The 27887-nt window shown below is 36.8% G+C and overlaps 2 protein-coding genes and 1 long non-coding RNA gene across 4 annotated transcripts; 1 reads left to right on the forward strand and 2 right to left on the reverse strand.

Moving 5' to 3' along the window:
• The first annotated feature begins 618 nt into the window (after positions 1 to 618).
• On the forward strand, positions 619 to 20034 carry rereb (arginine-glutamic acid dipeptide (RE) repeats b). 2 transcript variants are annotated; one of them, XM_087257709.1, is made up of 17 exons: positions 619 to 730; positions 1566 to 1614; positions 3332 to 3456; positions 3602 to 3701; positions 3964 to 4062; positions 5576 to 5656; positions 5737 to 5890; positions 6055 to 6147; positions 8398 to 8594; positions 8672 to 8848; positions 8941 to 9051; positions 10194 to 11353; positions 11551 to 11791; positions 12027 to 12717; positions 12800 to 12940; positions 15451 to 15628; positions 17740 to 20034. In XM_087257709.1, the coding sequence occupies exons 1-17, from the start codon at positions 705 to 707 to the stop codon at positions 17771 to 17773; spliced, it is 3657 nt and encodes a 1218-aa protein (XP_087113835.1). In that variant the 5' UTR covers positions 619 to 704; the 3' UTR covers positions 17774 to 20034. The 2 variants fall into 2 exon arrangements, with proteins under 2 accessions (XP_087113835.1, XP_087113836.1); XM_087257710.1 differs by having other exon boundaries at positions 12800 to 12895.
• LOC147836441 (uncharacterized) lies at positions 620 to 4218 on the reverse strand. Its single transcript, XR_015493992.1, has 2 exons — positions 2152 to 4218; positions 620 to 1327 (listed from the first exon to the last, which is right to left on the reverse strand). It is a non-coding gene; the product is annotated as an uncharacterized LOC147836441 (long non-coding RNA).
• On the reverse strand, positions 18679 to 26884 carry perm1b (PPARGC1 and ESRR induced regulator, muscle 1b). Its single transcript, NM_001135136.1, is given in 4 exon segments — positions 18679 to 19950; positions 20093 to 20209; positions 22179 to 24674; positions 26810 to 26884. Coding segments are annotated over 3 exon segments (2652 nt in total). The 5' UTR covers positions 24646 to 24674; positions 26810 to 26884; the 3' UTR covers positions 18679 to 19882.
• Positions 26885 to 27887: the final 1003 nt, after the last annotated feature.

Here is a 27887-nt window from a genome sequence, read left to right on the forward strand (position 1 = left end):
AATTTAATAATGTTATAACTAGTAGTAGTGATACTGTTATCACTTATAATAAATTGGTATTAATATTGTTATTAATTTACTATATAAAACATTCTGCATATTGACATTTTGATTGACGTTTCTCTCATGAAACGGTAGAGATGTATGGAGTCATTAAAGCAGACAGCGCTGCATTAAAAGCGTCTATAGCCTAATTCCACTGAGCCGAAATAAATCCACAGTCTCTTCAGTGGCTGTCCTTTAAATCTACACGCTCTGTATTTATATCCCACAACCCACACACCGACCAGATTGTTATTATTCTTCTCCACTCTTCATGCCCGGTGCATTCAAATAAAAACGAATCAAACATGCACAGGAATGCCACCATCAAGACTGGGCTGGTGAAATGCACCGAGACGTACGTCCATGTTCTTGTGTGAATATTGACTCGGGAGGACGGCCAAACACATCTCCCTGAAGCTGATCTCCATAGACAGCGGACACGGAGATGATCCCATTAGCGCTGGCTGCAGCGGCACATGCTCAGTTATGCTTGTTGAAGGGGATCTCAGTAGGCTGTGCGTGAACACTGAGGTCATCGCCTGCGCTCAGGAAAAAATACTCCGCGCAGCCTCCATTTTGAGTAGTATGAAATAGAGGAAAGCATAGTTTGGAGCCGCCGCCGCAAACAAACTGTAAACACTAGCGAAACAGCCTCTGCCATGGACGACTTGTTCAGTCCGCGAAGGTTTGTTGCTTTCTCTTATTACACATTTTCGCTTTTGCTCGCGCTTGTGCTTCTGGAGACGCCGCGGATACTTTTGCATTCTAGTGCAAACCGAGATGATTTTGAACTTGACAGCTCGTCTCGCTCGGCCACACACACATACACACACACACATACACAGACACACACGCAAAGGCCAGCTACGAGAGCCCGTCGTCGAGATAAAATGGGGCAGATGTTTGGTGCTGAATGTTGAGTATGTGTAATGCAGGTTCAATTGCGAATTACTTTGGTTCCGTTTGTTCTGTAAATATTTGTTCGGCAGATTGTTTTTAGCACGCTATCTTCTTTCGCGGAAAATTTGTCTGGACAGCGAGTGGTGTTAGTGCATATCACATAGCATAAGTACTGATTTGGATTTGCTCTGTAATGGATTGTGCACGCAGATAGTGTAATGATTTATGTGTAAATACACGAACTGGACGTCCAAGCCCCCGTTTATATAACCTTTGGAGGGAACGGAGCAGCCGGACATTGATTGGGCGATTTTGCTGTGTAGGCGGGATTTGGATTGATCATCGCGAGTGCTGATTGGCAAATCACGATTTATGATTAACACTGAAAGGATGCGATTTAAAAGGGTGGAAAGACATTAAACACTCACCTGATATGAAACAAGTTTTACACTTAGTATTTGTTCTGTTAAATTGAATAAAATGTTACATTTGTGAATTGTTTTTGCATGTGGATTTATTATTATTGTTGTTATTATTATTACTATTATTATTATTTACTTATGGGGTAGGCTACAGACTGTAAGTTCTTCTGAACTAATAACCAGTATTATGTTATTTAGGCAGCTGAATAGCACACAAGGAGAGATTCGAGTTGGACCAAGTCATCAGGTAATATGATTACAATCTGTAATCTGTACATATATGGCATGCAGTGTGTTATTAAGTAAAACTGTACCTCAGGTTCAGAACTGTCAGCACTTTGTAAACAAACCTATCTATACTAAAAATCCAACCCTAATGCTACAAATGTGACAAATCATAGAAAATAAATGTAAACAAAGTTTCTTAACTGAGTGCATTTGTCTAAAAGGAATAATTCACCCAAATATTATTTATCATTTATTCATTGTCACACGCTTTGAATTATCACTCGATTGAATGGGCGTTATCAGATGATAGATATAGGCCAGTAGGGGCCTTTTGCGCCTACTGGTAGGCTCACAGGGCTGCTATCATCCATCCACATGGTTAATCAGCTATACTAATAGAGAAGACTCCAGATCTAGATCTGTGTTTACATTACTGTGACAGTTGGGTTTAGAGGTGGACGTTTAAAAAATACAATTAATTGGACATTTAATAAATGATATGAATAATTCTTGTTCACTTACGGCTGCAGCAGTATGTGATCTATAGCTGATTAACCATGTGGATGGATGATAACAGCCTTCTAAGCCTACCAGTATGCTCAGAAGACCCCTACTGGCCCATTTCTTTCAACTGATAACCACTGATAACGCCCATTCTATCGAGAGATAACATTCAAAACGGCTGGTCAAATCCAAGATTTAGGAGACTTTTTTCTTTAGTAGGACATTAAAGAAGTTTTTATTTTTTAGATCTTGCTGAAACAGAAGTGTTTATTGATTTATAAAATCCATTTCAAAAACTACCGGCACAGTCAAAACAAATAAACAAATAAACAAATGCAGGCAAAGCAAAGTTAATATGTGGCTGCTGATGATACTCTGAGGTCTTATGATGTGAAACTATCAGTCTGTACAAGAAACTGGACATTCATTACAATAGTTTTGGTTACGTTTTTTTAACATGTCCTACTAGGGCTGCATGATGTATCGTTTCAGCATCGATATCGCAATGTGCTCATCTGCAATAGTCACATTGCAAGATAGGCAATGTTGAGTCTGAAATATAACTGACCAGGAGCCACAGAACGCATGTGATTTGTAGAGTTTGCATGTGTTTTTAAAGCCTGTGACTGAGCATTTTAAGAGAGTTTAGAAAAAATGAAAAATGATGATGTTTAACATTTATTATTTTTCATTATTCATACAGAATTAATATGATTTATTCAACAACAAAAAAGTATTTCTTACTTTGAATTTTTGTCTTGTTTCTAGTCCAAATATCTATATTTCAAAGCAAAACCTAGATTATATTACATCATACATCAGCAGATAATTTAGCTTGTTTTAAGGGAAAGAAATATAAATTTTTTTCTGAAGGTGAAAACTATCTAAGAATATTTAGGTATTTGGATTAGAAACAGGACAAAGCAAAGGATGAAAAGCATTTTTTGCATCTTGATTATTCAATTTTTGTACCTGAATACTGATAGACTGTTAGAATTCTGATAGAGCTGTTTAAACCATCTTTTCATAAAGCAATATTTATCGCAGACAAATAAAATATCGCAATATCAGATTTTTTCAATATCGTGCAGTCCTATGTTCTACTGAAGGAGAAAAAATCACATGAGAGTGATTAAATTAACAGCACATTTTCATATTTGCATGAACTGTACCTTTAAATGAAATGTTATTTATCATTGTTATATTGTCATGCTCTAATATATTGTATGCAGGCCAAGCTCCCAGAATTACAGCCGCCTCCTGCTCACGGTACAGAGTCGGTCACAGAAAATGAGGATCTGGTTTGGGCACCTGGGGTCAATGACTGTGACCTTCTCATGTATCTGCGGGCTGCCAGGTAATGTCTGCTTGGCCGGATGCCAGTTCCTGTTCACCGTTTTACATTTATCTTAATCACTTAAGGGTATTATCTAAAAGGGGAACTGAAGTGTCTTTTGATGGTGTATGATTCAACATGACTATTTTTCTGTGTTAAAAAACAGGAGCATGGCAGCTTTTGCAGGGATGTGTGATGGAGGTTCAACAGAAGATGGTTGTCTTGCAGCTTCACGAGATGATACCACTTTAAATGCTTTAAATACGGTCAGTTTATTACGTTTGCTTTCAATAATTTAAGGGATTAAATCCACTGAATTATTAATTCCACTGGCTTTAGTATTTCAAGCTAAGATTGTACGTATCATTTAAGTAAAGATTGCAATTTATGATCCTTTGTAACTGAAGGCAATGACAACATACAGTAAGTTCTTTAAAACTATTTATGAAGGATGATTTATGATTTGCAGATAGTAAATGACTTCTTACCTTAGCTAATGTAACGTTCCTCTTTTGTTTTTGCACACAGCTTCATGAAAGCCAATATGATGCAGCCAAAGCACTTCAGTGCCTGGTGAAGAAACCTGTTCCAAAGCTTATTGAGAAATCCTGGTCTGAAGATGAAGTGGTGAGAAAGTGATTATATCTGATGGGGGGGGGGGTTCCTCTGTCATAACATTATTTACCCCTACAATCTGGCCAGGATAAGATTTTTTTAAAACACTCTCTTTATTGATTTTAGGAGCATTTAACATGTACTACAGAAATCAGTACCAAACATACTAAACAATAATAATAATAAAATAGAAAAAAAAATACAAAAATAATAATAATGACACAATATACGCGAACATGGGAAGAACATGGAAACTCCACACAGAAATGCAAACTGACCCAGCTGTGACTCGAACCAGTGACCTTCTTGCTGTGAGGTGACAGCGCTAACCATGTTTTAATACCATTCATTCATTCATTCATTTTCTTGTCGGCTTAGTCCCTTTATTAATCCGGGGTCGCCACAGAGGAATGAACCGCCAACTTATCCAGCAAGTTTTTACGCAGCGGATGCCCTTCCAGCAGCAACCCATCTCTGGGAAACATTCACACACACACTCATACACTTTGGACTGTGGGGGAAACCGGAGCACCCGGAGGAAACCCATGCGAAGGCAGGGAGAACATGCAAACTCCACACAGAAATGCCAACTGAGCTGAGGTTCAAACCAGCGACCCAGCGACCTTCTTGCTGTGAGGCGACAGCACTACCTACTGCGCCACTGCCATGGATAAAAAATGTAGAATTTTCTCCCAAAAACGTTCAACCAAAAGCCATTTCCATAAACAGTGATATAGAGTTCATATCCCTTTATTTCATTTTATACAACAGTTCTGTCTGGTTTTCGAATCTGATTGGCTGATAGCCGTGTGATATTTTGCAATATCAGAATTCATGAAGCCTCCTCACCCTTCTGTATTGAGGCTATTTTAGGCAAGAATTTAGTTGCTTAGATTGCATCTATGGAGTTTATTTATTAAGAAATGACCACATGTGTCTAGCGTTTTTCCTTATTGCAGACAGAGAAATAGTGGGGAAATCGCAGTAGACTGATGGCATTTCATGTCCTTCAGCCTTATAATCTTAAAATATCAGCAAAATCACCTGTTTTGTCATCATTTTAGACATTACGCTAGAGAATCATTCAAATACTAAGCTCTAAAATGATGCTGGTAAATTAGTAACGGCTTCTGCTGTTTTGACGTCAGCTGCAGATGTAAATGAATGGTGGAAGAAAGTAGTTCCTCATATAAAAGGGTTTTTAGACTCCTTGGTTTTGATTTTCTTTTTTATATACATTATTATGCCGTCAAACTGTTGTATAAACACGACACTTGTAGCAGTGCAATATGGCTGTATATCATCACTGGTGGGACACTTAGGCACTCGGCCTGTGGCCTTGTGCCAACACACGCCTCCCACTAGTGCAGATATAAATCCATATCTCACTGCTACTCGTGTGATATTGCTCATTTTATGCATTGATCAGGAATGTTTGGATTAAATTTGTGAAGTAATTCTGGAGTTATGTAAATTTTCTAGAAGAACTTACTTAAGAATCCTTTTTTCCAACATTTAATTACAGAAACGGTTTATCAAAGGACTCAGACAGTACGGCAAAAACTTCTTCAAGATTCGTAAGGATCTACTGCCTAGTAAGAAAACGGTATGGAAATCTGCTATTTCAAATCTATTCATAAATATGTGTCAATTTTTAGCCTTATCATTTTGAATTCATCCTCTTAGGGTGAGCTGATCACATTTTACTACTACTGGAAGAAAACTCCAGAAGCTGTGGCGGCGCGACCTCACCGTCAGCAAAGAAGACAGCCAGTATCTCGCAAAGTGAAAACTCGCAATGCAACAGCTGCAGCCAATGCAACATCTCGCACTTCTTCCCGTGAGTGTGACACTAGTATGCACCATATGCCTGCTCATTTATTGCATAAACACGACTGACATGACATAACAGATGAACATAATAGCAAATGTAATACAGTTTTAATTTCAAGGATATAACTTCTGAAGAATTAATATTTTTCGATGATACTTTTATGCCTATAGTGGAGCTCAGTTCGGCCAGTGAAGATGATCTGGACAGTGAGGATAGTGAGCAGGGTGGCAAACGTCAAGCTTGCAGTCACTGTCTATCCACTAGTAAGTTTATTTTACTATTCTCCAGTGCTGGGTTTTGAGAATACTGTACTTCATAATTTGTTCATCGTGTCCAAAAACATCACATGCACTTGAACAGTAATCCTACATTGGATTCAGCCTTATACGTTTGCATTTCTATAAGTCAGTATGAGATCAAAATTGACCCTAATCTCCATAATATATGTTTAAAAATGTTTGTCCCAGTTTTTTCAAAATCCAACCAATTCCCAATGGATGTGATTCTACACACTGCCCTACATTATTATCATATTGATTTTTTAGTGCAGAGTTGAACTAATGTTCAAAAGTTTGGAGTCAGTCAGATCACTTAAACATGTAAATTAATGCATTAAGGATGCATTAAGTGATGAAAATGTAAAAAGATTTTAAAAAAGATTATCTTAAAAAAGATTATCTTGATCAAAGAGTTGTGATTTCCACAAAACATTAAGCTGCAGAAGTGTTTTTAACATGAACTGAAATGTTTTCATGAGTAAAAGTGACCAGTATACTGAATGATTTCTCAAGGATCATGTGACACTGAGATTTGAGAAATCCAAAATAAATGGATTAATGTTATTTTACAAGAATTTTAAGCTGTTATTATAAACCAGTATTACCAGTATTAGTATTTTGAAAAAAATAGATGCAGCCTTGGTGAGCATTAGAGGTTTCTTTCATAAACATCTTTTGAATTAGCTTTGACTTTAACTTTCAGTCGTATATACCAGAGATACCCAAACTAGGGCCCACGGGCCAAATCCCACCTGAGAAGAGAGGGAGAATAATGGGAATCCTTTCGAGATTAATAATTCAAATTTTCAGTAACAGTTTATTTGTTTTATTGTTAAAAGCTAACTGAAATGCAATGTTTCAATTAAATGGTGTAAATTAATCAGATTTAGTTTAAATGTACATACTGTCACCCAATAATGCATAGACTTTTGTTAGCAAGACAAAAGCAGATTCTGCTTGACTAGTGTATTCAGCATTGAACTCCACTCTTATAAATATGATTGTTTATGATTTATTGCAACAAGTTATCATTGAAAAAGTTTTACTGCATTAGATAATACAATTTAACCAGTTAAACAGGATTTTGCCTACCCAAATTTAAAAGCTTTTCAAATCCACATGCAGAGGTGTAAATGCAAAAATTTGGTATCATTTTAAAGAAAACCCTTTGAATTTTCGTAAAACACTATTGAAAGTGTTTAAAATAACTGTATATGTTGTCTGTGTTATAATAAACACATAAAAAGAGGCGCTTTTTGTATTTTTTAATAAACTCAAATTTGAAAGTTTACCATTTTAGGTTCTGCGTGGTCTAGCGTGCTGTAATTAATTTTGGTGGTTCCTGCACATGTCTGTAATCATAGGAATAAAGAAAAATGTCTCTACCATAATCTATGCAAAAGTTATTGCATTCCAACTGATTAGAGGTGCTGTACAAGCCACAGGGACCGATCATTGTTTTCATATTTCACTATTCTTTTGTTTGATCAAACATAATTCACTGTGTTTGGACCACATCAGACATGTAAAAGGATTACTTATGCACATCACCTCAAAAACAGCGGAGAATGGCCCTGAAGGGCACAGCATAAAGTAAGAGATGACAGCTGTCTGTGCTATCTGGGGCTGCTTATTGATCATAAATGTATTGTTTACATTTCTGCGCCATGGAAACACCACAATTCATTCAACAACTGTTTGGCATATGAATATAATTCAGTAAAAAGAATGCTAGAACTGTATGAGCACCGGCAAGAGCTTTCATTTGAGCTATAACTTCTACATGTGTCATATAAAAAAATATGAAAATGAACCAATGTAAAATACCTAGCTCGGGTATCCAAAATACTGTGTATTTAAGTGTAAATAACTTTTATACAGTAGAATGAAAACCAAAGTGATGCATATGTGCATAAAATATAGATTCTACACTTTCAAACGACACCACTTACGGGGGTCTGGTGCAACGCTAGCTCTTTAAATCTGAAAGCGAATGTTGATGACGTCACGGACCCAGTACCGGGTCCGCAGAGTTTAAGTGGTTAAAGTAATGTTTTCTGTTTATTTTGTAATTTTATTAAATAGATTACGGCAACTTTAATGTAAAATAGTTTGGTATATTTATCCTCGGCCCACGGCTCTCAATTATATTTGGTTTTTGGCCCTTCTTACGAAAAAGTTTGGGTACACTTAGTATATACTTTCTATTAATCGTTTTCCTTGTGATTCACATAGACTCCAAAGACTGGCATCATGGTGGAAGAGATAATGTCTTGCTGTGCTCTAGCTGCCACACTCACTTCAGCAAACATCGACGTCTGCCACCCGTTCCCAAACCAGCAGACCCACCGTATCTCTTCAAACCCGTCAAAGAAGAGGAAGAGGAAAGCAGGCATGGCATGAAGACCCGCCGCAGCCGCGTGCCCCCACATGTAATTCTAATTTGCATATTGGTGCAGTGATGTATAAAGAGTTGCATGCTTAATTTAGTCTTCATATGTTTCTATAGATGTCATCTCTTCGAAGCGGACGCAACAGGCCAACCGGGAGTCCCGAGAGGGGCCTCTCTCCGCCATCTGAGGATGTGCGGCCTAATGGTCAGTCCTCTAGAGCCAGTTCCACTACAATGACAACCAGGGCGTCCAGCTCAGATATGAAGAATGGAGTTGCTGGCAAGACCAACAAGGTCTGTGATTTATAAAACAAAAATGCTCAGTTTATAGTTTGCATAGAGTGCAAAATTGTTTATTGATTCTTTTTATTTTCTTTTTTCTGCAGAAGATGAAAGTAGAGGCGTCTGTAGTAAAGGGTGTGAAAAGACAGAGAGAGTCAGCTGCTCCAGATGCTGACGAACCGGAGAGGAAAAACATGAAACGACCAAAGAATCAGGCAAGGAGAATTGTACATTTTTATTTAGATCTTGTGGCTAATGAGATTAAAACTAAGCATTTAAAACTTTACGGAGCAATCAGACTTGTTTGTGTGGAAATCGAGCCTTGTAAAGAAAAGAATGTCACCTCAGGAAGGAAAAGAAAAATAATATACTAGAGAAGCTGCACGGTTGCCTTACAGCTGAATACAGAATGACTTCAGTAGAAGATCACTGGTTAGAATCCCAGGTGGACCAGTTTGGAGTTTGCATATTCTCCCTGTGTTTGCATGGGTTTCCTCTGGGTGCTCCGGTTGCTCCGGTGCTCCGGTTTCCGGTTTTCCCCATAGCCCAAAGACAAGTGAATAGGTGAATCTGATGAATTACATTGGCCGTAGTGTATGTGTTTGTGTGTGTGTGTGTGTGTGTGTGTGTGTAAGATTGTGAGCGTGTATGGGTGTTTCCCAGTACCGTGTTGTGGCTGGAAGGGCATCCGCTGCGTAAAACATGCTGAAATAGTGTGTGGTTCATTCTGCTTTGGTGACCCTTGATAAATAAGGGACTAAGCCGAAGGAAAATGAATGAATAAATATACTAAAGGCTTTTAGATTTTGGGAGTTTTGTGTAGAGATTTACAATATACTATCACTACGTTGAACATCGTCCACTTGGCATTTTTTTGTTCAGTTGGATTGTTCACAAAAAAATGTACTGGAATGCCCTTTAAAGTTTATAAAGAGGTTCTTGACAAGTGTTAAGAGTCAGTAAAACGAGAGATTATTAAATCTGAACATGTCGTCAACTAATTCCTGTTCTAAATATGCCTGAAAGAATATTTTGGTTTATCAACTTTCTTTACCGTAAATGATATTTTACTGGGTGTCTTTATTAATCATGTTTAAAGTTTCTGATATTTTAAAACATTACGTAAATGTAACAGATTCTAATCTACAGGAAAAATCTATAAAGCTGTATTAAACATTTATTGTTTTGACCCATGGTGTATATACGGTAAATCCTTTATGCCAAATCTAATATTTGTAGAATTTCTGTTTTACATTTTATTGACAAACTTATTTACAATTATAATATCCACCATAGCTATTAAAATGTAATATAATGTAATAATGTGTGCATTTTGTCCAACGTTTCTTTAACCTAGGAGGGTCCTGATTCTCCATCAGAATGTGAGGGTGAAGGCGAAAGCTCTGACAGCCGCAGTGCCAACGAGGATGGCAGCAGTGACACTAAAGACATTGATCAGGACAACCGCAGCTCCTCCCCGAGCCTAGCTAGTCCTCTGCAAGCCAATGAAAGTGATTCAGACTCCCCAGCACCACCGCCTGCATCAGGCCCAATTACACAAGCCCAGCCCCAGCAGCCTGCTGCAGCCTCCACAACACACACCCCATCTGAATCTCCTCCATCTCCTCAGCCCACTCTGCCTACATTTTCATCAGCACCTTCGCCCGGAGCGGCTACAACTACTGTTACATCGAAGGCACCATCTGCGGAGATGACCCTGGATGTTCCCTCTCCATCCCCTTTCAGAAGTGGCCCCAAGGCACCCGAGGCTCCCACCTCTTACTCAAACTCCTCATCTCAACAGGTGCAATGTCCAGGACAGGGGCAGTCATTGCCTGTGCCAGCCCATTATCAGCACAATTCAGGTCAGCTACAAAATCCTTCATCTGGAGCCAATCAGCCACAAGGATTCACTTCCAGACCACTGCACCTTCAAAGAGAGAGTCCTTTTCCTCCTCTTCCTGCTACAGCAACATCCCAAATCAAGCCCCCTCCGACCACTCCAATTCCACCTTCTCACAAGCAGCCACCTCACCTTTCTGCACCTCCACCCCATTTCCTACAGATCCACCCTAATTTACCTCCACCTCCAGCTCTGAAGCCACTCGCTTCCTTGCCCTCACAGCATTTGCCTTCCTCCCAGCCTCCTCCACTGCATGTAATTCCACAAAATAACCCCGCTCCGCCTTCAGTCCTAACTCAGACACAGAGCCAGCAAGTTAAAAGCCACAGCAGTGCTGCACCTCAGGTCGCAGCTAGTTCTCACCCACCGCTGCCCCCGAATCGCCCTTCTCCTGAGTCTACTGCTTCATACCCTCTTTACACTTCTCCCATCCCTGTCCCAGCCCATCAGCCCTCCACATCCTCCTCAGCAAGCACTCCTGTTGGTCAGGCTATAATCAAAGAGGAGCCAGTTGATGAGGAAGAGGAATGTGATAGTCCGCCTCCTCCTCGCAGGAGTCCCTCTCCAGCACCAACAGTTGTGGACATTCCCAGCCATGCAAGTCAGTCAGCAAGGTATGGAGATCACGTATTTCAGTTTTTGTTCTAAAACATTTCTTTAATTAAATTTTAATAACATTGAACTTGTTTTTTTAATTATTTTTCTGTATTACCATTTGAAAACAATTAAAATGCTATGCAAATTCACCAAGATGTTATTGCAATAATTATTACAGTGCACATTAGTATTTGATTTTGTCTATCAATTGCAGATTCATCAAACACCTCAACCGAGGCTACAACTCCTGCTCTCGCACAGACCTGTACTTCACCCCCTTGACCTCCTCAAAACTGGCTAAAAAGCGAGAGGAAGCTGCCGAACGGTCCAGAAGAGAAGCAGAGCTGAGTGCTCGACAAGGACGGGAGAGAGAAAGAGAAAGAGAGCGAGAGCGGGAGAGAGAAAGAGAGCGGGAGCGGGAGCGAGAGCGAGAGAGAGACTCTGATAAAGCCTCTGTAAGTTTACTTTAACATGTTTCATTAAAAAAGAGAAAAAAAGACAGTTTGCTTAAAAGAAAACTTGTTATTTTACCTTGTGATGTTGTGAAATAGTTTATATGACTTTACAAATTCTCCTTAACTGTAATGTGACGTAATCTAACCCCAAACACTATAATATGAAGAGAAATACATTCAAGTGTATTGGGGCCCATTCTTGTCTAGATTATAATTGACCCCTTTATCCACACAGCGTGCTTCAAGCTCATCCCACGATGGCCGCATAAGTGAGCACCTTCTTGCGGCCCACGTGCAGCCAGGTCGTCCATCATTTGAACCTCCCCCACCCACCACCGTTGCTGCTGTTCCTCCTTATCTTGGCCCTGACACTCCAGCTCTGCGCACACTCAGCGAGTACGCCCGGCCACATGTCATGTCACCCACCAACCGCAACCATCCCTTCTTCATGCCATTAGGCCCAGGTGAGCACCTGCTTGCTTATCACATGCCTGGGCTCTACGCAGCAGACCCAGCGCTCAGAGAGCGGGAACTTCGTGAGCTTCGAGAGCGAGAAATCAGGGAAAGAATGAAGCCCGGATTTGAGGTGAAGCCGCCAGAGCTGGAGAACCCACTTCATCCATCAGCAAATCCTATGGAGCACTTTGCCCGCCATGGTGCCCTGCCACTGGCTCATGTGGCTGGACCTCACCATTTTGCCCAGTTCCACCCAGCCATGGAGCGCAATGTAGCAGCTCCACCTCGACCAGAAATCAGCTATGCTGAGCGTTTAACAGCTGAAAGGCTCCATGCTGAAAGGATGGCCTCTGTTGCTGCTGGTGACCCTGTTGCACGGCTTCAGATGCTCAATGTCACACCGCACCACCACCAACACTCACACATACACTCCCATCTTCATCTGCACCAACAGGACCCTCTCAACCAAGGTGAGAACTTTATTTAATTAATCAACTGCAATTATCTAGATAAAAATTTTTAAATGAAAATGTTGGCATATTTGTCTTTCAGGCCAAGGGCCTCATCCCCTAGTGGACCCATTGGCTGCTGGCCCTCCACTGGCACGTTTCCCTTACCCTCCCGGTGCCATCACTAACCCCCTACTCAGTGAGTTACCACACGAGCATGAAATGCTCCGCCACCCTCTGTTTGGTGAGTCACCAAATAGACTCCCATTTCACTCTTTCATGTAAAAAAATGTTCAAAGTTTACTAACAAAGTAGCAAGTTAATCCATATAGCCAAGCTTGAGTGAGACAGTGCTCTTGAGTGCTTTTTCTCAGCACATGTTATTATTAATATTTATATTTTTTTCCAGTATTCATAGATACAGTTGAAGTCAGAATTATTAGCCCCCTTTTGATTTTTTTTCTTCTTTTTTAAATATTTCCCAAATTATTTTTAACAAAGCAAGGAAATTTCCACAGTATGTCTGATAATATTTAAAGAAATAAATGATTAAAAAAAAAAGAAAAAAAAAAGATAATATTTAGAGAAAGTCTTATTTGTTTTATTTCGGCTAGAATAAAAGCAGTTTTAAATTATTAAAAACCAATTTTGGGACAAAATTATTAGCCCCCTTTAAGCTATTTCTTTTTCGATAGTCTACACAACAAACCATCATTATACAATAACTTGCCTAATTACCCTAACCTTCCTAGTTCACCTTATTAACCTAGTTAAGCCTTTAATTGTCACCTTAAACGATATAGAAGTGTCTTGAAAAATATCAAGTAAAATATTATTTACTGTCATCATGACAAAGATAAAATAAATCAGTTATTAGAAATAGGTTTCAAAAACTATTATGCTTAGAAATGTGCTGAAACAATCTTCCCTCCATTAAACAGAAATTTGAGAAAAAAATAAACAGGGACGCGAATAAGTCAGGGGGGCTAATAATTCTGACTTCAACTGTATATAGAAATAATATAAGAACAGTTTCTTTCAAAATAGAAATATTCTGTAATGTTATATTTTTGTCACTTTTGATCAGTTTATATATCTTAAGCTTAATATTAATATAAACACAGATGGCCCTATCATACACCCGGCACAATACGTGTTTGGCGTGATTTGTTGCTATTTTCAGACCAGCATAACAGTAATTTTTAGAGTTTTGCACCACGTTGTTTAAATAGCAAATCCATTTGCGCCACTTTGTGGACTCGTGAGTGTGCTGTTCTATAAAGGAGGTGTGCTAAGGCGCATTGTTTTCACGTTGCTATTTGAAAAACAGAAAAAGACTGCGCCATTGACTAACTGATAACTGGTCTAAAGTCTAGCGCAGAGCACGTTAGTTATGCACATATGCATGTCCAAACAGACAGGATGTACAGCAATACACCAATGTCTTTATACACACACACACACACACACATATATATATATATATATATATATATATATATATATATATATATATATATATATATATATATATATATAAATATATATATATATATATAAAATATTACAAAATAATTATTTTCTACATAAATATAAAAACCACTACCTCAATGCCTTCCTCATTTGTGGGGTCTTTTTTCAGTATATTCATGACAATTTGCATTTGTATAATGTTATTATTGTTAGCAGTAGTTTTTATTACATGCATGTTTTTATTTGTTTTAATAAAAACAAACTTTGATTTGTCCACCTTTCGGGTTTTGGAGACTTATACATCACCATTTGTGGCATAAAATTAGGTTGTGTGTTTGAATATAACTCAGTTTTTTTACCACACTTTGTTGATATCATTTATTTATTCGTTTGCTGAAAATAAGAAATTAATTTAGAAATAGTTTTGAATCAAATTTGAATAAGTAGGCTGAGGGTTGTGTTCAGTAGAGTGCATACAACATCGTTTCCTAACTCCACAAAAGTAAAGGAGTAAAGTAAAGAGAAAAAGTAAAATAAAGAGAAAGTAAAGAGGCCAAATGGTCTTTATCCTTGTACTGCAGATGGTCTGTTTAACTGTTTTCTTGCTAGTGAAGCATTCAGTTTATCCACTTACAAAGTCTGCCATGTACACTAAATAGCAAATGTGCCATGGTGCGACGCAACTGACTCTTAAAGGGAATGTGAGATGAGACTGATTGTTTTAATGCATGTTATACCTAAATCACACTCATAACTCATTAAGAGAGTAAGCACAACCCTGTTAGACCATGCGCAGGGTGCAGAGTGTATTGTTATAATTTTTTTAAATATCAAAAGTGGATCCGTTTGCACCGTGTGCTTTAGACTTTGCCCCTAGATCGTTCAAATAGAGCTCAGAATTTTGGTTATTGAATGTGAAAAAAAATGTTTGTTGCTGAAACCATTTTTTTTTATTATTATTATTGCATCACATACAGTATGATGTGAAAAATTCAGTAAAGTTTTCTTGATTGTGAGCACATTACTAAAATAGACAGACAGAAAATAGTTCTACTTCATAAATTGAGCCTCAATTTGAAGTCCTAAAAAGGTTAGCTTTTGTTTTACCTTCATTGTTTTGACATCAAATAGACAAATATAATGTTACACTTTGAGTCAACCTGTTGTTCTGTTTTCTCACAATATCATCCAGCATCTGTAACAGTTCCATGAAAGGAAATCTCAGCTGTTTGTTCACACCTATTTGAAAGAAGAGTAACTGGAGTAAAGTTTCTTTCACAGGAGCACCATTCCCCAGAGAGTTACCAGGCCCACTGGCTCCGATGTCAGCTGCGCATCAGTTGCAGGCGATGCAGGCACAGTCAGCAGAGCTGCAGAGGCTGGCACTGGAGCAGCAGTGGCTACACGGACACGCACACTTACACAGCGCTCCTCTCCCCAGCCAAGAGGACTATTACAGGTGAACTCAACGGCATTAGATTACATGTGTAATCAAGCATTTTTGGGCAGCTCTTTATTTTATTTAAGAGAATTTTCTTCTTAAGCTCCACTATGCTGAATAGACAACTAAACTAACGCAATTTAATGCAACCTCTTATCATTTTAACAAGTTATTAAATGACATATATGTGTTTGACCATCAGTTGTTGTCAGCTTCTGACGACTTTTGCACCATTTTAAGCTGTTATAATACATTTACATTAGTACTTCTGTAAAAAATGTGTAATAGAATCGAAGATATTGTTTGGTTTAAAACTCTTAAGACTGAAGCTATTTCATAACTATTAATGATCAATGCCACTGTGTTGTCTTTTAGATATAAAGTTTATTGGACTTTTTAATAAAACTCCAACCTTTTAAAGGAGTACTCAACTTTTTTGGAGTGAAACAGTTGAGCTTTACCATTTAGCACTGAAGAGTCAAGTTTTAAGTAAATGATCTAAACTCTTTTTATAAAAGTGTGAAGGTAATGGTCTAATATAAGTCAATGATTTATGCTAAGCTAAGCTAAAAGTGCTTTCGCCAGACCCAGAGATCATCTAAATTAATACAAAATAGTAAAACTTTAAGAGACTTGTAAATGAGCCTTTAAAATGTTCATTTAACAAGTCATGCAGCTTAGAACATGTTCAAATAAAAAAAAAAATCCTTAAGTACTCATGTGGCAAATAGGTTATTAATCTGGGGTCGCCACAGCGGAATGAACCGTCAACTTATCCAGCATATGTTTTACGCAGCGAATGCCCTTCCAGCTGCAACCCATCACTGGGAAACATCCACACACTCTCATTCACACACACACAACGGGCATTTTAGCTTACCCAATTCATCTATACCACATGATTTTGGAGGAAACCCACACAAACACGAGGAGAACATGCAAACTCCACACAGAAATGCCAACTGACCCAGCAAACAAGCAAACAAGAACATAATCATATGTACAAACAATTTGATGTAGAAATAATTAATAAGCATTTAAATTGGAACCAATATTAATAACATTTACAAGTTTTTTGCAAAAAAGAAGATATATGAGTCCTGAAAAGATGAAATGTCTTAATTGATCTAAAAGAAGAAGGAAAATTCTTCCAGTCAAAAGGAGCTTTGTATTGAAAGGACCTGCTATGGCCACTTTCTGTTGTATTTCTTGGAACAAAAAGTAATTCTGTTGCATATGTTGAAGAGAATATAAGGAGGTAAATGGAACAAAAATCTTCTTTAATTAAGAAGGGAAACTAAAATAAAAAGAAACAAATACTAATGATATATTGTCTACGGAAATTAGGTTAAGCAAACCAAGAGATACATATAATATGCAATGATGGGTTCTACTTGGATATCTTAAAACAAACCTACACAGAGAATTGAAGACAGTATTTAAAGGTTTTAAATTAATATCGGATGTGTTGTCATAAATAATATCATCTTAATCAATAATAGGGAAAATTAATTGAGAAATCAACCAGTATACAGTCAAAGTCAGAATTGTTAGCCCCCCCCCATTTATATTCTGTTTAATGGAGAGAAATTTTTTTTTTTTTAAATTTCTGAACATAATAATTTTAATAACTCATTTTTAATAACTGATTTATTTTATCTTGGCATGATGACAGTAAATAATATTTGACTATATATTTTTCAAGACACTTCGATACAGCTTAAAGTCACATTTAAAGGCTTAACGGTTAATTAGGTTAACTAGGCAGGTTAGGGTAATTAGGCAAGTCATTGTATAATGATGGTTTGTTCTGTAGTCTATCGAAAAAAAATTGTTTAAAGGGGCTAATAATTTTGACCTTAAAATGTTTTTAGAAAAAATAAAAACTTATTTTATTCCAGCCGAAATAAAACAAATAAGACTTTCTCCAGAAGAAAAAAATATTATCAGACATACTGTAAAAATTTCCTTGCTCTGTTAAACATTATTTGGGAAATATTTAAAAAAAGACAAAAAAAGGTCAAAGGGGGTTGATTAATTCTGACTTCAACTGTATGTATATATGTCATGTGTATTACCTGTTTACTTGGATACTTAAGTGACTAAATGTTTTGTTGTCTTTTTGACAGCCGTCTGAAGAAAGAAGGAGACAAGCAGTCCTGAAATGAACAAATTCTCCACTGTGGATTATAGTGTTCAGGGTATCAAGCCTTTTGTTTCCCGAAAAACCCAGCGTGGGTTTATCCCCATTTTGGCACTTATGAACGTTTGACCGACTCCTTTGTGCTGTACGAAATAAGTAGCCTTTTGGAGCTCACTGAATTCGCTTTCCTTGCATGAACACTATTTAGAAACGGTTTCTGTCAGAAATGATATTCCCATGTAATGTGGTTATTGTGCTGAAAGCACAGTACAGTAGATTTACTAAGTATTTGAGAAGTGCTGTCCATTATCCAGAGTTTATCACAGTTTAGTTTCAAAGTTTACTGAAACACTCGTTTTAAGATTGTAAATACTATATGTTTAAAATAATATATTAACTGTTAAAAGTTGCAATGATAGATTTGGATACAAAAATTTCAGATGACTTGTGTGCAAAAAGTGCATGCTTTACATACGCTATCCTTCCCTTTCTCTGACAGCCTCTTCATCTATGCCTCAGAGTGCTCATCAGTATAAAATCCACTTTATTTTTGTCTGTAATTTCAATTTTTTAACCGTTTGAAACGTAGACCAAATGCAGCTAGAGTGTTAGCATCCTGACTGTAGTTTTGATCTTGCCCTTGTTCGGCTCTACAGAACAGTCGCTTCACTGCCGTGATCATTCAATGCAGCAGACAACTGTTCAGATGGACCTGTTTGCAGAGTTTACACTGAGATACATTGTGTGCAGGTCAGTTACTGGGTCATCTCTAATTGGGACAGAAGTTTAGGAAGATAGCAATAAAGTGCACATTTGTGCACTTAACCATTTGAACAACCAGGCTTGTTACTTTTACATAATCAGGTTGGTTGGGAAGGAGCACAACATTCTCACAATAATATGAAATCCAAGAGAAACACAAGAGTCAGTTTGTGATGGTTTACTGCAATACACGTGTATTGTCGTGCACTACTATCAATTGTTAAACTAACAATAGGAAACATGAAATGGAGTGCCATTGTTTTGTACTGTATGTGTACAAGCGGACATGAGTGTTATCTGTTAACGCTTTTCATAGTGGAGCTTTGATGGGTCACTTTTTTCCCCAAAACTGCCAAAAAGTCATTATTACCTTCAATTTAACACTAAACATTTGTACTAGCGTATGGATATTTTAAATGAGGAATATATTCTCATTTTTACTATTCATGTCTTTCTGTATATTTGTCTTCACATGCACAGCGTTGTCTGACTGTAATTACATTTCAGTGACAAATGCATGACTATTACAAACAGCTTGTATTATTTTTTACTCTTCCTACACTTCAGTACATCCATTAACGTCATACAAAATCTTTTTTGTTATTGTTTGATCAGTACATTTTTCCAGTACTTAATTCATTAGTGTATATATATTTTGAGGCTGTTTCATATACTATTTCCCCTATCACACTGACATCAGTCTCTGTTTACGTGTGATAGAAACATTTGACACTTAGCAGCAGTCATACTTCTGGCACTTTCTGATACCTCCTTAACTTCCAACTACATTTTATGTGCAAATGTATATTCTTTACAAATGTACTCAAATCTGTTTCTTCATTGAAAAACTATATGGATTTTTAAAAAAGCTTTTGCCGCATGATTTTCTTTCCCTTTCCTTTTGCATTTAATAGATACATCTTGAGCGGTAAAAATGTTTTTTTATATATGTACACTGCAAAATAGTTTCATTGTGAATTACATAAATATGTATAGCACAGCTTGAGTCCTGAATATAACTGACGCAAAACTTACCAGTGGTCACTTCTGGTCCATATCAACATATCTAAAGCAATACATGTCTTCTAACTGAACAAGCGTTTGTATGGGAAAAACTAGACAAATGTTTCCTCCTTTGCTTTGTATGCTTTTCTTTAACGAAATTGTCCTTTGATAAGTTATTTATTGACCGAACACCTATTTTGTAACATGAATATATTACATGAAAATATTAGACTTTTAGGAAACATGGAATACAACCTAATATGTGTATTTACTAAAGTGTTTGGTGTGAATTTGTGCAAAATTAACCCTTTCCTGTACACTGGCCCCCTTGTGAGAAAGCTCTAATACTAGATTTTTATGGTTCATCCTTCTTTTACGTATCGCCGCAAGTACTGGATGGCAGAGATCGCGCTCACGTTTGCCAGAAGAGCTGAGAAATAACAGAGGGAAAAAAGGATCATGTTAATTTTGTGTGCTCGTATTATCTGAATAAATTGCCTAATTTAATATGGAACAGACTGATCATTGTGTCTCATTGCAGAAATACACTACTTACAAAACTTCGGGCTTACCTGTTTTCCACATGTCTGTAGATTGTGGGTTGCTTGACTTTAGTACCCAAGATGCGAAAGCAATGCAAACAAGGCACATGTCTGCCTGCTTTAAGGAAAAGAGGAAGCGATCTCTGTCTGTAAACAGAATTTGCCATCATTAGACTAGGCCTTTTCACATATCAAGAGTTAGTTCAGCCCAAAATGAAAACACCCCTTTTCATTATGTCCATTATGAATGCATTATTTGTTCACCTTTAAAATACATTTCTTTAACCAAATCTCTCAGTAATTTGTGTCCCTCCATTAAATGTCTATAAACAACTTCCAAAATGCATGCATATCAGGTTTAATCAAAGTCTCCTTAAGAGGTTTGTTTGCTTTATTATAAACAAATTAATAAAGTTTCTCACAGCATTCGATGTTTAGTGAACAGTGTTCACACATTCAGTCATAGAAGCTCAGTTGATGATCATTCTGCAGTGGCATTTCTATTAAACTGAAGTGAATGAATGAATTTAGCTATACACCAGCATTCTACACTAATCTCCTGCCAGCCTGATATGCTGAAATGTTCAACAATCTAAAGTATTGTTATGGCTTTTTATTGTCTATGCTGTAAAATAGAAATAAAGATGAACAAGGTCAACGGTGCTTGTTTGATGTGGGAGAACCAATGACATTGAGAAAGCAGGCACAGGACATTGTCTGATGTTGCATTTCTTTTGGAAATGAAAAGGAAACATAAATTGGATAGACGGTGCATTTTGGTTATTTTCCAAAGCAACCAAAAAAAACAACAAAATATCAACGCCTAATTATCAATATGACATCTACAGGCTCCTAGCCAGCCTGGTTTGCCTCATTTTCTATTGAATTATGAGTTTTAAATAAAGCATTTTAGTGATATTCAAGCACTATTTTTAGCTAGATTAGCCTTTCAGATGGTCATAACATCACATTTTGAGGTACCATAAATAAAAAAATATGAAAAAAAACTTATTTTTAAATATAAATTTATCATATATCATTAGAAAAAGGTTGTTAAAGTTTTAAATGAAAAACAAAAACTGTAGCCTATTGTCATTTGTTCGGCAAATAACAAACTGGCCACCACATTCAACTTTCCTCACTTAGAATTTGGCCATTTGAATAGTAAAAAATTAAAACATAACAATATTAATAATGTAGAGCTTGACAATTTTTCTAGTCTCTTCTGAAAGTTCATAACAAAAATAGCCTAATTAGTATTAAAATAAACTTTAATATGGGCTGCTTTTGGTGCTTTAAACCTTTTAATTATTATTGATTTATTGTATTATTAATTTATTGGTATTTTAATTGGTATAGGTTCAAGATTTAGAATAAAAGTTGGTCTACTCGTAGTGAAAGATGACCACTTTCGTCATATTGTTTGTTTTCGTGCAAAGCTGGATGTTAGACTCATAAAATATAATTGTTTGCATTCAATGGAAGCCTTCTCCAATTGGAAATTTATGATGGCACAGCAGTTAAAAATAAGAAAAATGAGCTCCTGTGTGTGACAAATTCTGGACCTTTTATCAGTATAGGGTGGGTCTTTCGAACCACCTAAACCCCCATCCCCCCACCCCCACCCCCCGCTTTCTTTCAGACGTTGGATTTTAGTTGTTGGCTCGACATTGGATTTTGGCCACTTTCCAACACAACCTAAAATCAACTAAATATCAGCATCATTTCATGTTGTTATTGGATGTCAAAATAACGTTGTCCTTAGACGCTGGCAACCTAAATCTAACCTAATATTACTATCTAATAACATTGTGTGTCTGCTGGCTTTGTATGCATCAGTTGGGTTGGGTATAGCTGAGCTTCTGTTATATATGTTTAAAATGTAAAAGCCAAAATCAAATGTGTTTGTCTTAGTAAACGAATGTGTCTTATGAGAAGACTTTGAATAAGCCTCTTAAAACATATACATTCATTTTGGGGTCTCTTTACAAAGGTTTTAAAGTTAAGATAAACAGACTGAGTGTTTTGGAGAACAATATGAGAATGAAACAAAGTTATTTTGGAGTGAACTAACCCTTCAATCAATTTAATCTTCAAATATGTGTTAAAAATGTACCTGCTGATGCTACAGTTTCCCCAATATGTGTCTTATGTTCTGTCATTTGACCGAGGGCCTGGTTTTCTAGAAGAACCGGATGACTTGACTGAGCTATAGAGGAACTTAATGTTGTTTTTGTTCCGTAATTGCAGACAATGTTGGCTGACTTAGGAAAACTCCAAGAGGTGGCCATCCTGCACCACGTCCTTCCCATTAGAAGTTTGGTATGTCTCAGAGAAAGGTTTCTCCAGGTACTTCTCTGGCTAGTGATAAAGCACATGTTTGATGTTTCCGAAGGGTTCATAACTCTGATTGGAGCATTTTCATGTATCACCTCATCTACTTCTGGAAGTTCTAGGTCTCTTACAACTGGACGAGAAGAGGAATAGATAGGAACCATTGATTTCTCACTTTTTCTTGAACCTTGCAAGGAAGGAAAGAGAAAATTGCCGACCTCAAAATCTGAGAAGAAGTCATCATAAGTCTCAGCCAATGATACATTTTGTGAAAAACAAAGCAAAGACTTTCTACGTGGGATCCAAGCCTGGTATTGTTCCAGTTCAGTGTCACTGTTTGCAATTTCAAAGAAAGACAGCAGACACTGATCATCTAGAATATCAGAAACTGATAAAACTGGTGAAGGCGTTGATCTTCTCACGCTACATTGGTCCAGTAGTAAAGTATCCATGTTGTTGTCTTCTTCAGTTGTTAGAAAAGAGTCCTGCATCTCTGTGTCTGAATACAGATATACTACAGGTTTACTTTCTGGAAACATCCTCACCATCTCATTTGATTCACTTGGCAAAGTTTCTTTCAAATCCACGGCGAACATAGACTCAAGAAACGTTTGTTCTTTGCTTTCAAGGAGATCAGGGCTAGGGTTTGCACTCGCATGAAGAAGTTGTATGAACTCCTCATCAAAATCGGAGAAAGTGGAAAATTCGCAGCTGGATCTGTCTGGTTTAGAGTCATCCAGATGTGTGAAGTAGTCTGAATCTGCCATGTCGTCAACCAGGCCATCTTCTAAACTCTCATTTTTGGATTCTACCTCATCCCTTTCTAAAAGCTGAGCGTTGATGACGTCTACATGGCTGCTTTCTTCTGGAACGATGTTCTCTTTTGGCAGGGACCTGCTGTTGGCTATTCTAATTTGCAAGATATCATTAATTGTCAGTTTTTCCATTTCATCCCAAAAGGAGGAAATGGCAAATATGGGTGGAGTTGGACCTGGATTCTTAAAGGATTGCGTCTCTTGAGATGATTCTTTTCCATTATAAGATAAAAGTCCCGGGGGCTCTTGCTGTTCTGATTTTTCTTGTTGAGAATCTAAAGATGGAGCTGTACCCAGAATAAATCTGAGATTTTCTGTTCCTGTGTCATTATTAAAGTGGCTTAAATTATCTTCTGTATGTTGACATTCAAAGTTATTATCTTCTATGGATTCGTCAAGTTTATCTCGTGCTGTGCTTTCATGATCCCCATGCTGTGGCAAAGAGCCACTGAGATCTTTAAATATCATTTGTGGCAGCTGTTTGGGTGTTAAATGCGAATTTGGGGAGTCGGCAGGATTTCTTTCTAATTTAGCTTTTGGAATTTCTGTCATGTTTTCCTGTTTTAAATCAAGAGCACAGCTTGCTTTTTCTTCTTCATCTTCAGATAATCCAGTGGACGAATTATCTTGGATTTGGACGTTATGAATATTGGGTAAGTCAGAAGAATCATTTTCTTGTTCCAATGTGTCCTGTGTTGTTTGCCTCTCAATAATTTCTCTGTCTGCCTCTGTTTTGTTATTTAAGGACGAGCAGTCCTCCATTACTCTGATGTTCTGCCTCATGTTTTTACAACGTTTTTTTTTTCTTCTTTTTTTTTGAACTGAATCTGAACGCTTTACTCTCAGACGGACTGGGCTGTCGTTTACAGTGACAAACCAGCGTTCTTTCTCTTTTATGGTGGCTGCTGAACTCTCCGTCACCTCAGTTTGCATTTCTATACCATCCGTACTGTTTCCATGATTTAAATTTGCTGGAGACATTTCAGAAACTCTCTCTGTGGTGTCATGGTTTGATTTATCCTCGCTATTTTCTTGATTCTCATCATTTTCTTTTAACTTCTCAGTCAGAGTGTTGTCTTCATTAGCTTTGATTTGACATTCCTGCTCATGTGCTCCAGCATTGCTCATCTGCTCAGCATTCTGTGGCTCTGTTTCAGGATTAGGATTTTCTGAATTCTCAGATGGATGCTTGATTTGACAATCTCCTATTTGATGCTGTTTTAGGCTTTTATCTTTTTCGCAGTGCTGGTCAGGGTTGTTTGTAATGGGAAGAGATGACACATGGATGGAGGTTTTGTCATCGTCACTGTCACTAAAGCCGGACTCATCTAAGGCTGCAAGCTTGGCCTGCTCAACAGAACATTCCTCGCTCTCCGTACAAAAACAGTCCCAGTCCTGCTCCGCTATCAGCACACTGTGGTCTAAGTCATCCATTGCAAGTGAGCACAAAAGGTTTATTACATCTGAAAAAAAAAAGAGTTATGAATAATAATTAATATACAGTAGTCAACATTTGAAGTGGTTACTTTTTTCTCCAAATTGTTTTAAAACACGAATAGATTGTTTAAATAGTTTTAGGTCAACTTTGATAAAAGATTCTTATCCACTTTAAATGTTGACTACTGTGCATTCATACAGTCAGTTTTTAGTGGAAAAGCCCATCATATATAAAACTTTTTGTACTTCTAAATGTTTTACTTAATCACACAAATACATCATTGCTAAATAATTTATAAATGTATCAGTTCTTAATGACTCTATAATTTGAATTATAGAATCCATAGCTAATCAATATAGACTTTCTAGGAAATCATTTTCATGAGTTTATATAGATAATCCCTTAAAATCCTCTCATCCTAACCCTAAAATGTGTAAATTGTAATCCATTAACATGGATCATTAACAGCAGAATATAAATTTAGGAAATCCTCAAATAATTTAAACAGAATTTCTAACAAAAAGATACTATTACCTTTTTAGGCAAAGCAAACTGTACAGTTGTAAAGTCAGTTTTATCAGCAACTAATAACAATACAGGATTTTTTTCATGGTTGTGGTCATTTTTTGGTTACAAAATGAAATTTGTAAAACTTATTTGAAAGATTCTCTTAATATTAATTAACTAATAAGGTTTTTAATAAAACTACCCTATGTTTAAAATACATAATTATTAGTTTTCTTTCTTTGTTTTTTAGAAATGTTTATATTTTTTCAAGTATTTCCCATGTGTTGTTTAACTGACAACCTTTTTCAACACATTTTGAAACAGAAGTTTTTTTTTTTTTTTTTTTGGTTTTTCACCTTCATTACATAGGTCAGTGGAGGAAAGACAGGAAGCATTGGGAGCAGAGAGAGAGGGGAATGATCGGCACATGGACCTCGAGCCGAGAATCAAACTCGGGTCGCCTTGAGCACCATGGAGCCATATGTCAGCACACTTAACCACTAGGCAATTAGCACCAATAACAGAATAGTTTTAATAATTTTGTTTAATAAATCATTTGTTTTGTGTTTGCCATGATGACAGTACATATATTTAACTGCTTGTTTTGCAAGATACTAACATGCAGCTTAATGTGCAATTTAAAGGTTTATGTAGGTTAATTAAGTTAACTAAGCAAGTTTGGTTAATTAGGCAAGTCATTGGTAGCCAGTTGAATCAAGTATTTCTTAAAGAGGCTAATAATATTAGTCTTAGCGGTATTCACATAAAATAAAAAATAAAAAAAATTATTCCATTCAAATTAAAAGCTTTCTAAATGTTTTCTCCAGAAGAAATTTATAATAGGAAATATTGTGAAAATATCCCTTGCTCTGTTAAACATCACTTGGGAAATATTTTAAAAAGAAAAAAAATTCAATAAAAATACAAAGTTTTATAAAAATACAGAATCTTCCTTGTTACATTGTTTTGGCAAAGTACTAAACAACTGTTTGTCTCCAAGTATAATTATGACAAAACACAATAAAACTGTCTTCAAAGCCCTGTAAAGTTCCTGGTTGAACTGTAAACTGACTCCAGAGCAGCAGTCACAACAGCTCAGCGCACGATGATTTGTTGATTAAAACAAGACAATGAAAGGAAGCAGCACCGCAAGACTCCCATAAAACACGCCAGCATGGTGTTTAGGTGACCTGCCTTGTACAAATATTTTGTATAGTCCAATTCCTCACAAATGACACACTGTAGACATGTCTGGTAATCCAGAAAATGAAGATCACGGTTTACAACCTTCAACAATATTAAATCTTATCTTATCTAGCTTTTGGGGCGTTTTCATACAAACACACGTGGAGATGCATTTTGCATACAGTAAAATTCTCATTTAAATTCTTCCTCATTTAAAGAAAGCATAGTTTCCAAGGAGCATCATAACTGTTGTGCAAAAGCCAAGAACTATTATTTTTATTAGTATTAACAGACAGTTTAATACTTTATTAGTGTGCTAAACTCTTGTGTATGACTTTTTTTTTAATCATGAAGGGCTAATTGGTTGACTTTGGTACAGTAATAACCAAATTGGAAAACATTTCCAAACACAAAACCCTCATATTAGAAATATCCACAGTCTTGCAAACTCTGCAGCATTTTCCCTACCTTTCGTTGTTATTTTTGCTTTCGAAACACTTCAGCATTGATCCGACGCTGGCATTGCACACCTTCAAAAACCCCAGTGCCCTTGTGTTTGTGTGTGTGTGTGTTTGAGGGGCCCAGCGTCCAGCTCTGTTATTAATAGAGCAGTGTGTCTGATCACATGGAAGTGTGCGTGCTTCCTGCATTCTCAAAGGGTCATCCCATTTCACTTTTATAAATAGAGTTTCTCTGGGGAGATGTTGTGTATCTGTCGTTGTGCACACTGCTGATCAATGAAGGGTTAACTCGCTGAACAATGTGCTGGGAGGAAAATTCATGGCTTTTATGGTTTAAAGGAAGTGATGTTGTGAAAACAAGTTTCTAGGATTAGCACTTATCTATAGTAATAAAAGGCAAATGGTGTGTCCTCAAGTGTTACTGTAAATCAGGGTAGAAAATTAACAAGGGCCTGTGACGAAAATTTCACCAAAGTTAATAAATATTGTCAGAAAAATGAAAGAGGGGAAAACCACCAGCCACAATTAAATTTTAAGATTGAGCTGTCATTCATTGTTTATAATTTGTTTTTAGATTACAAAATACAAATGTTAAATTCAGAATACTTCAAGACAGTGTTCAAAAGAAGAAATACTGAAGAATGTTGGAAACTTGTAACCCTTGGCATATATATTATTTATTTTGTCATGTTTCCAACATTCTTCAAAATATGTTATTTTGCGTTTATCAGAGTAAAAAACTCAAACTTGATTGGAAATAGTCATGGGAGAGTAAATGATGATAGGATTTTCATTTTTGGGGTGAACTATTCCTTTAAGAAATCAATATTGGTTCGGAATATTGCTCATTTTCAATCATAAATCAAAAACAATTCTGCAAAAAATAACCAAGAAAATATTATATTTTTGAAACATTTATAAAATACACCCACCGGCCACTTTATTAGGTACACCTTACTAGTATCTGGTTGTACCACCTTTAGCATTCAAAACTGCTTTAATCCTTCTTGGCATAGATTCAACAAGATATTGGAAATATTCCTCAGAGATTTTGATCCCTTTTGACATAATAGCACCACACCGGC

This window comes from Danio rerio, chromosome 6 (assembly GCF_052040795.2).
Source record: "Danio rerio strain M-AB ecotype USA chromosome 6, GRCz13ab, whole genome shotgun sequence".
NCBI lineage: Eukaryota > Metazoa > Chordata > Actinopteri > Cypriniformes > Danionidae > Danio > Danio rerio.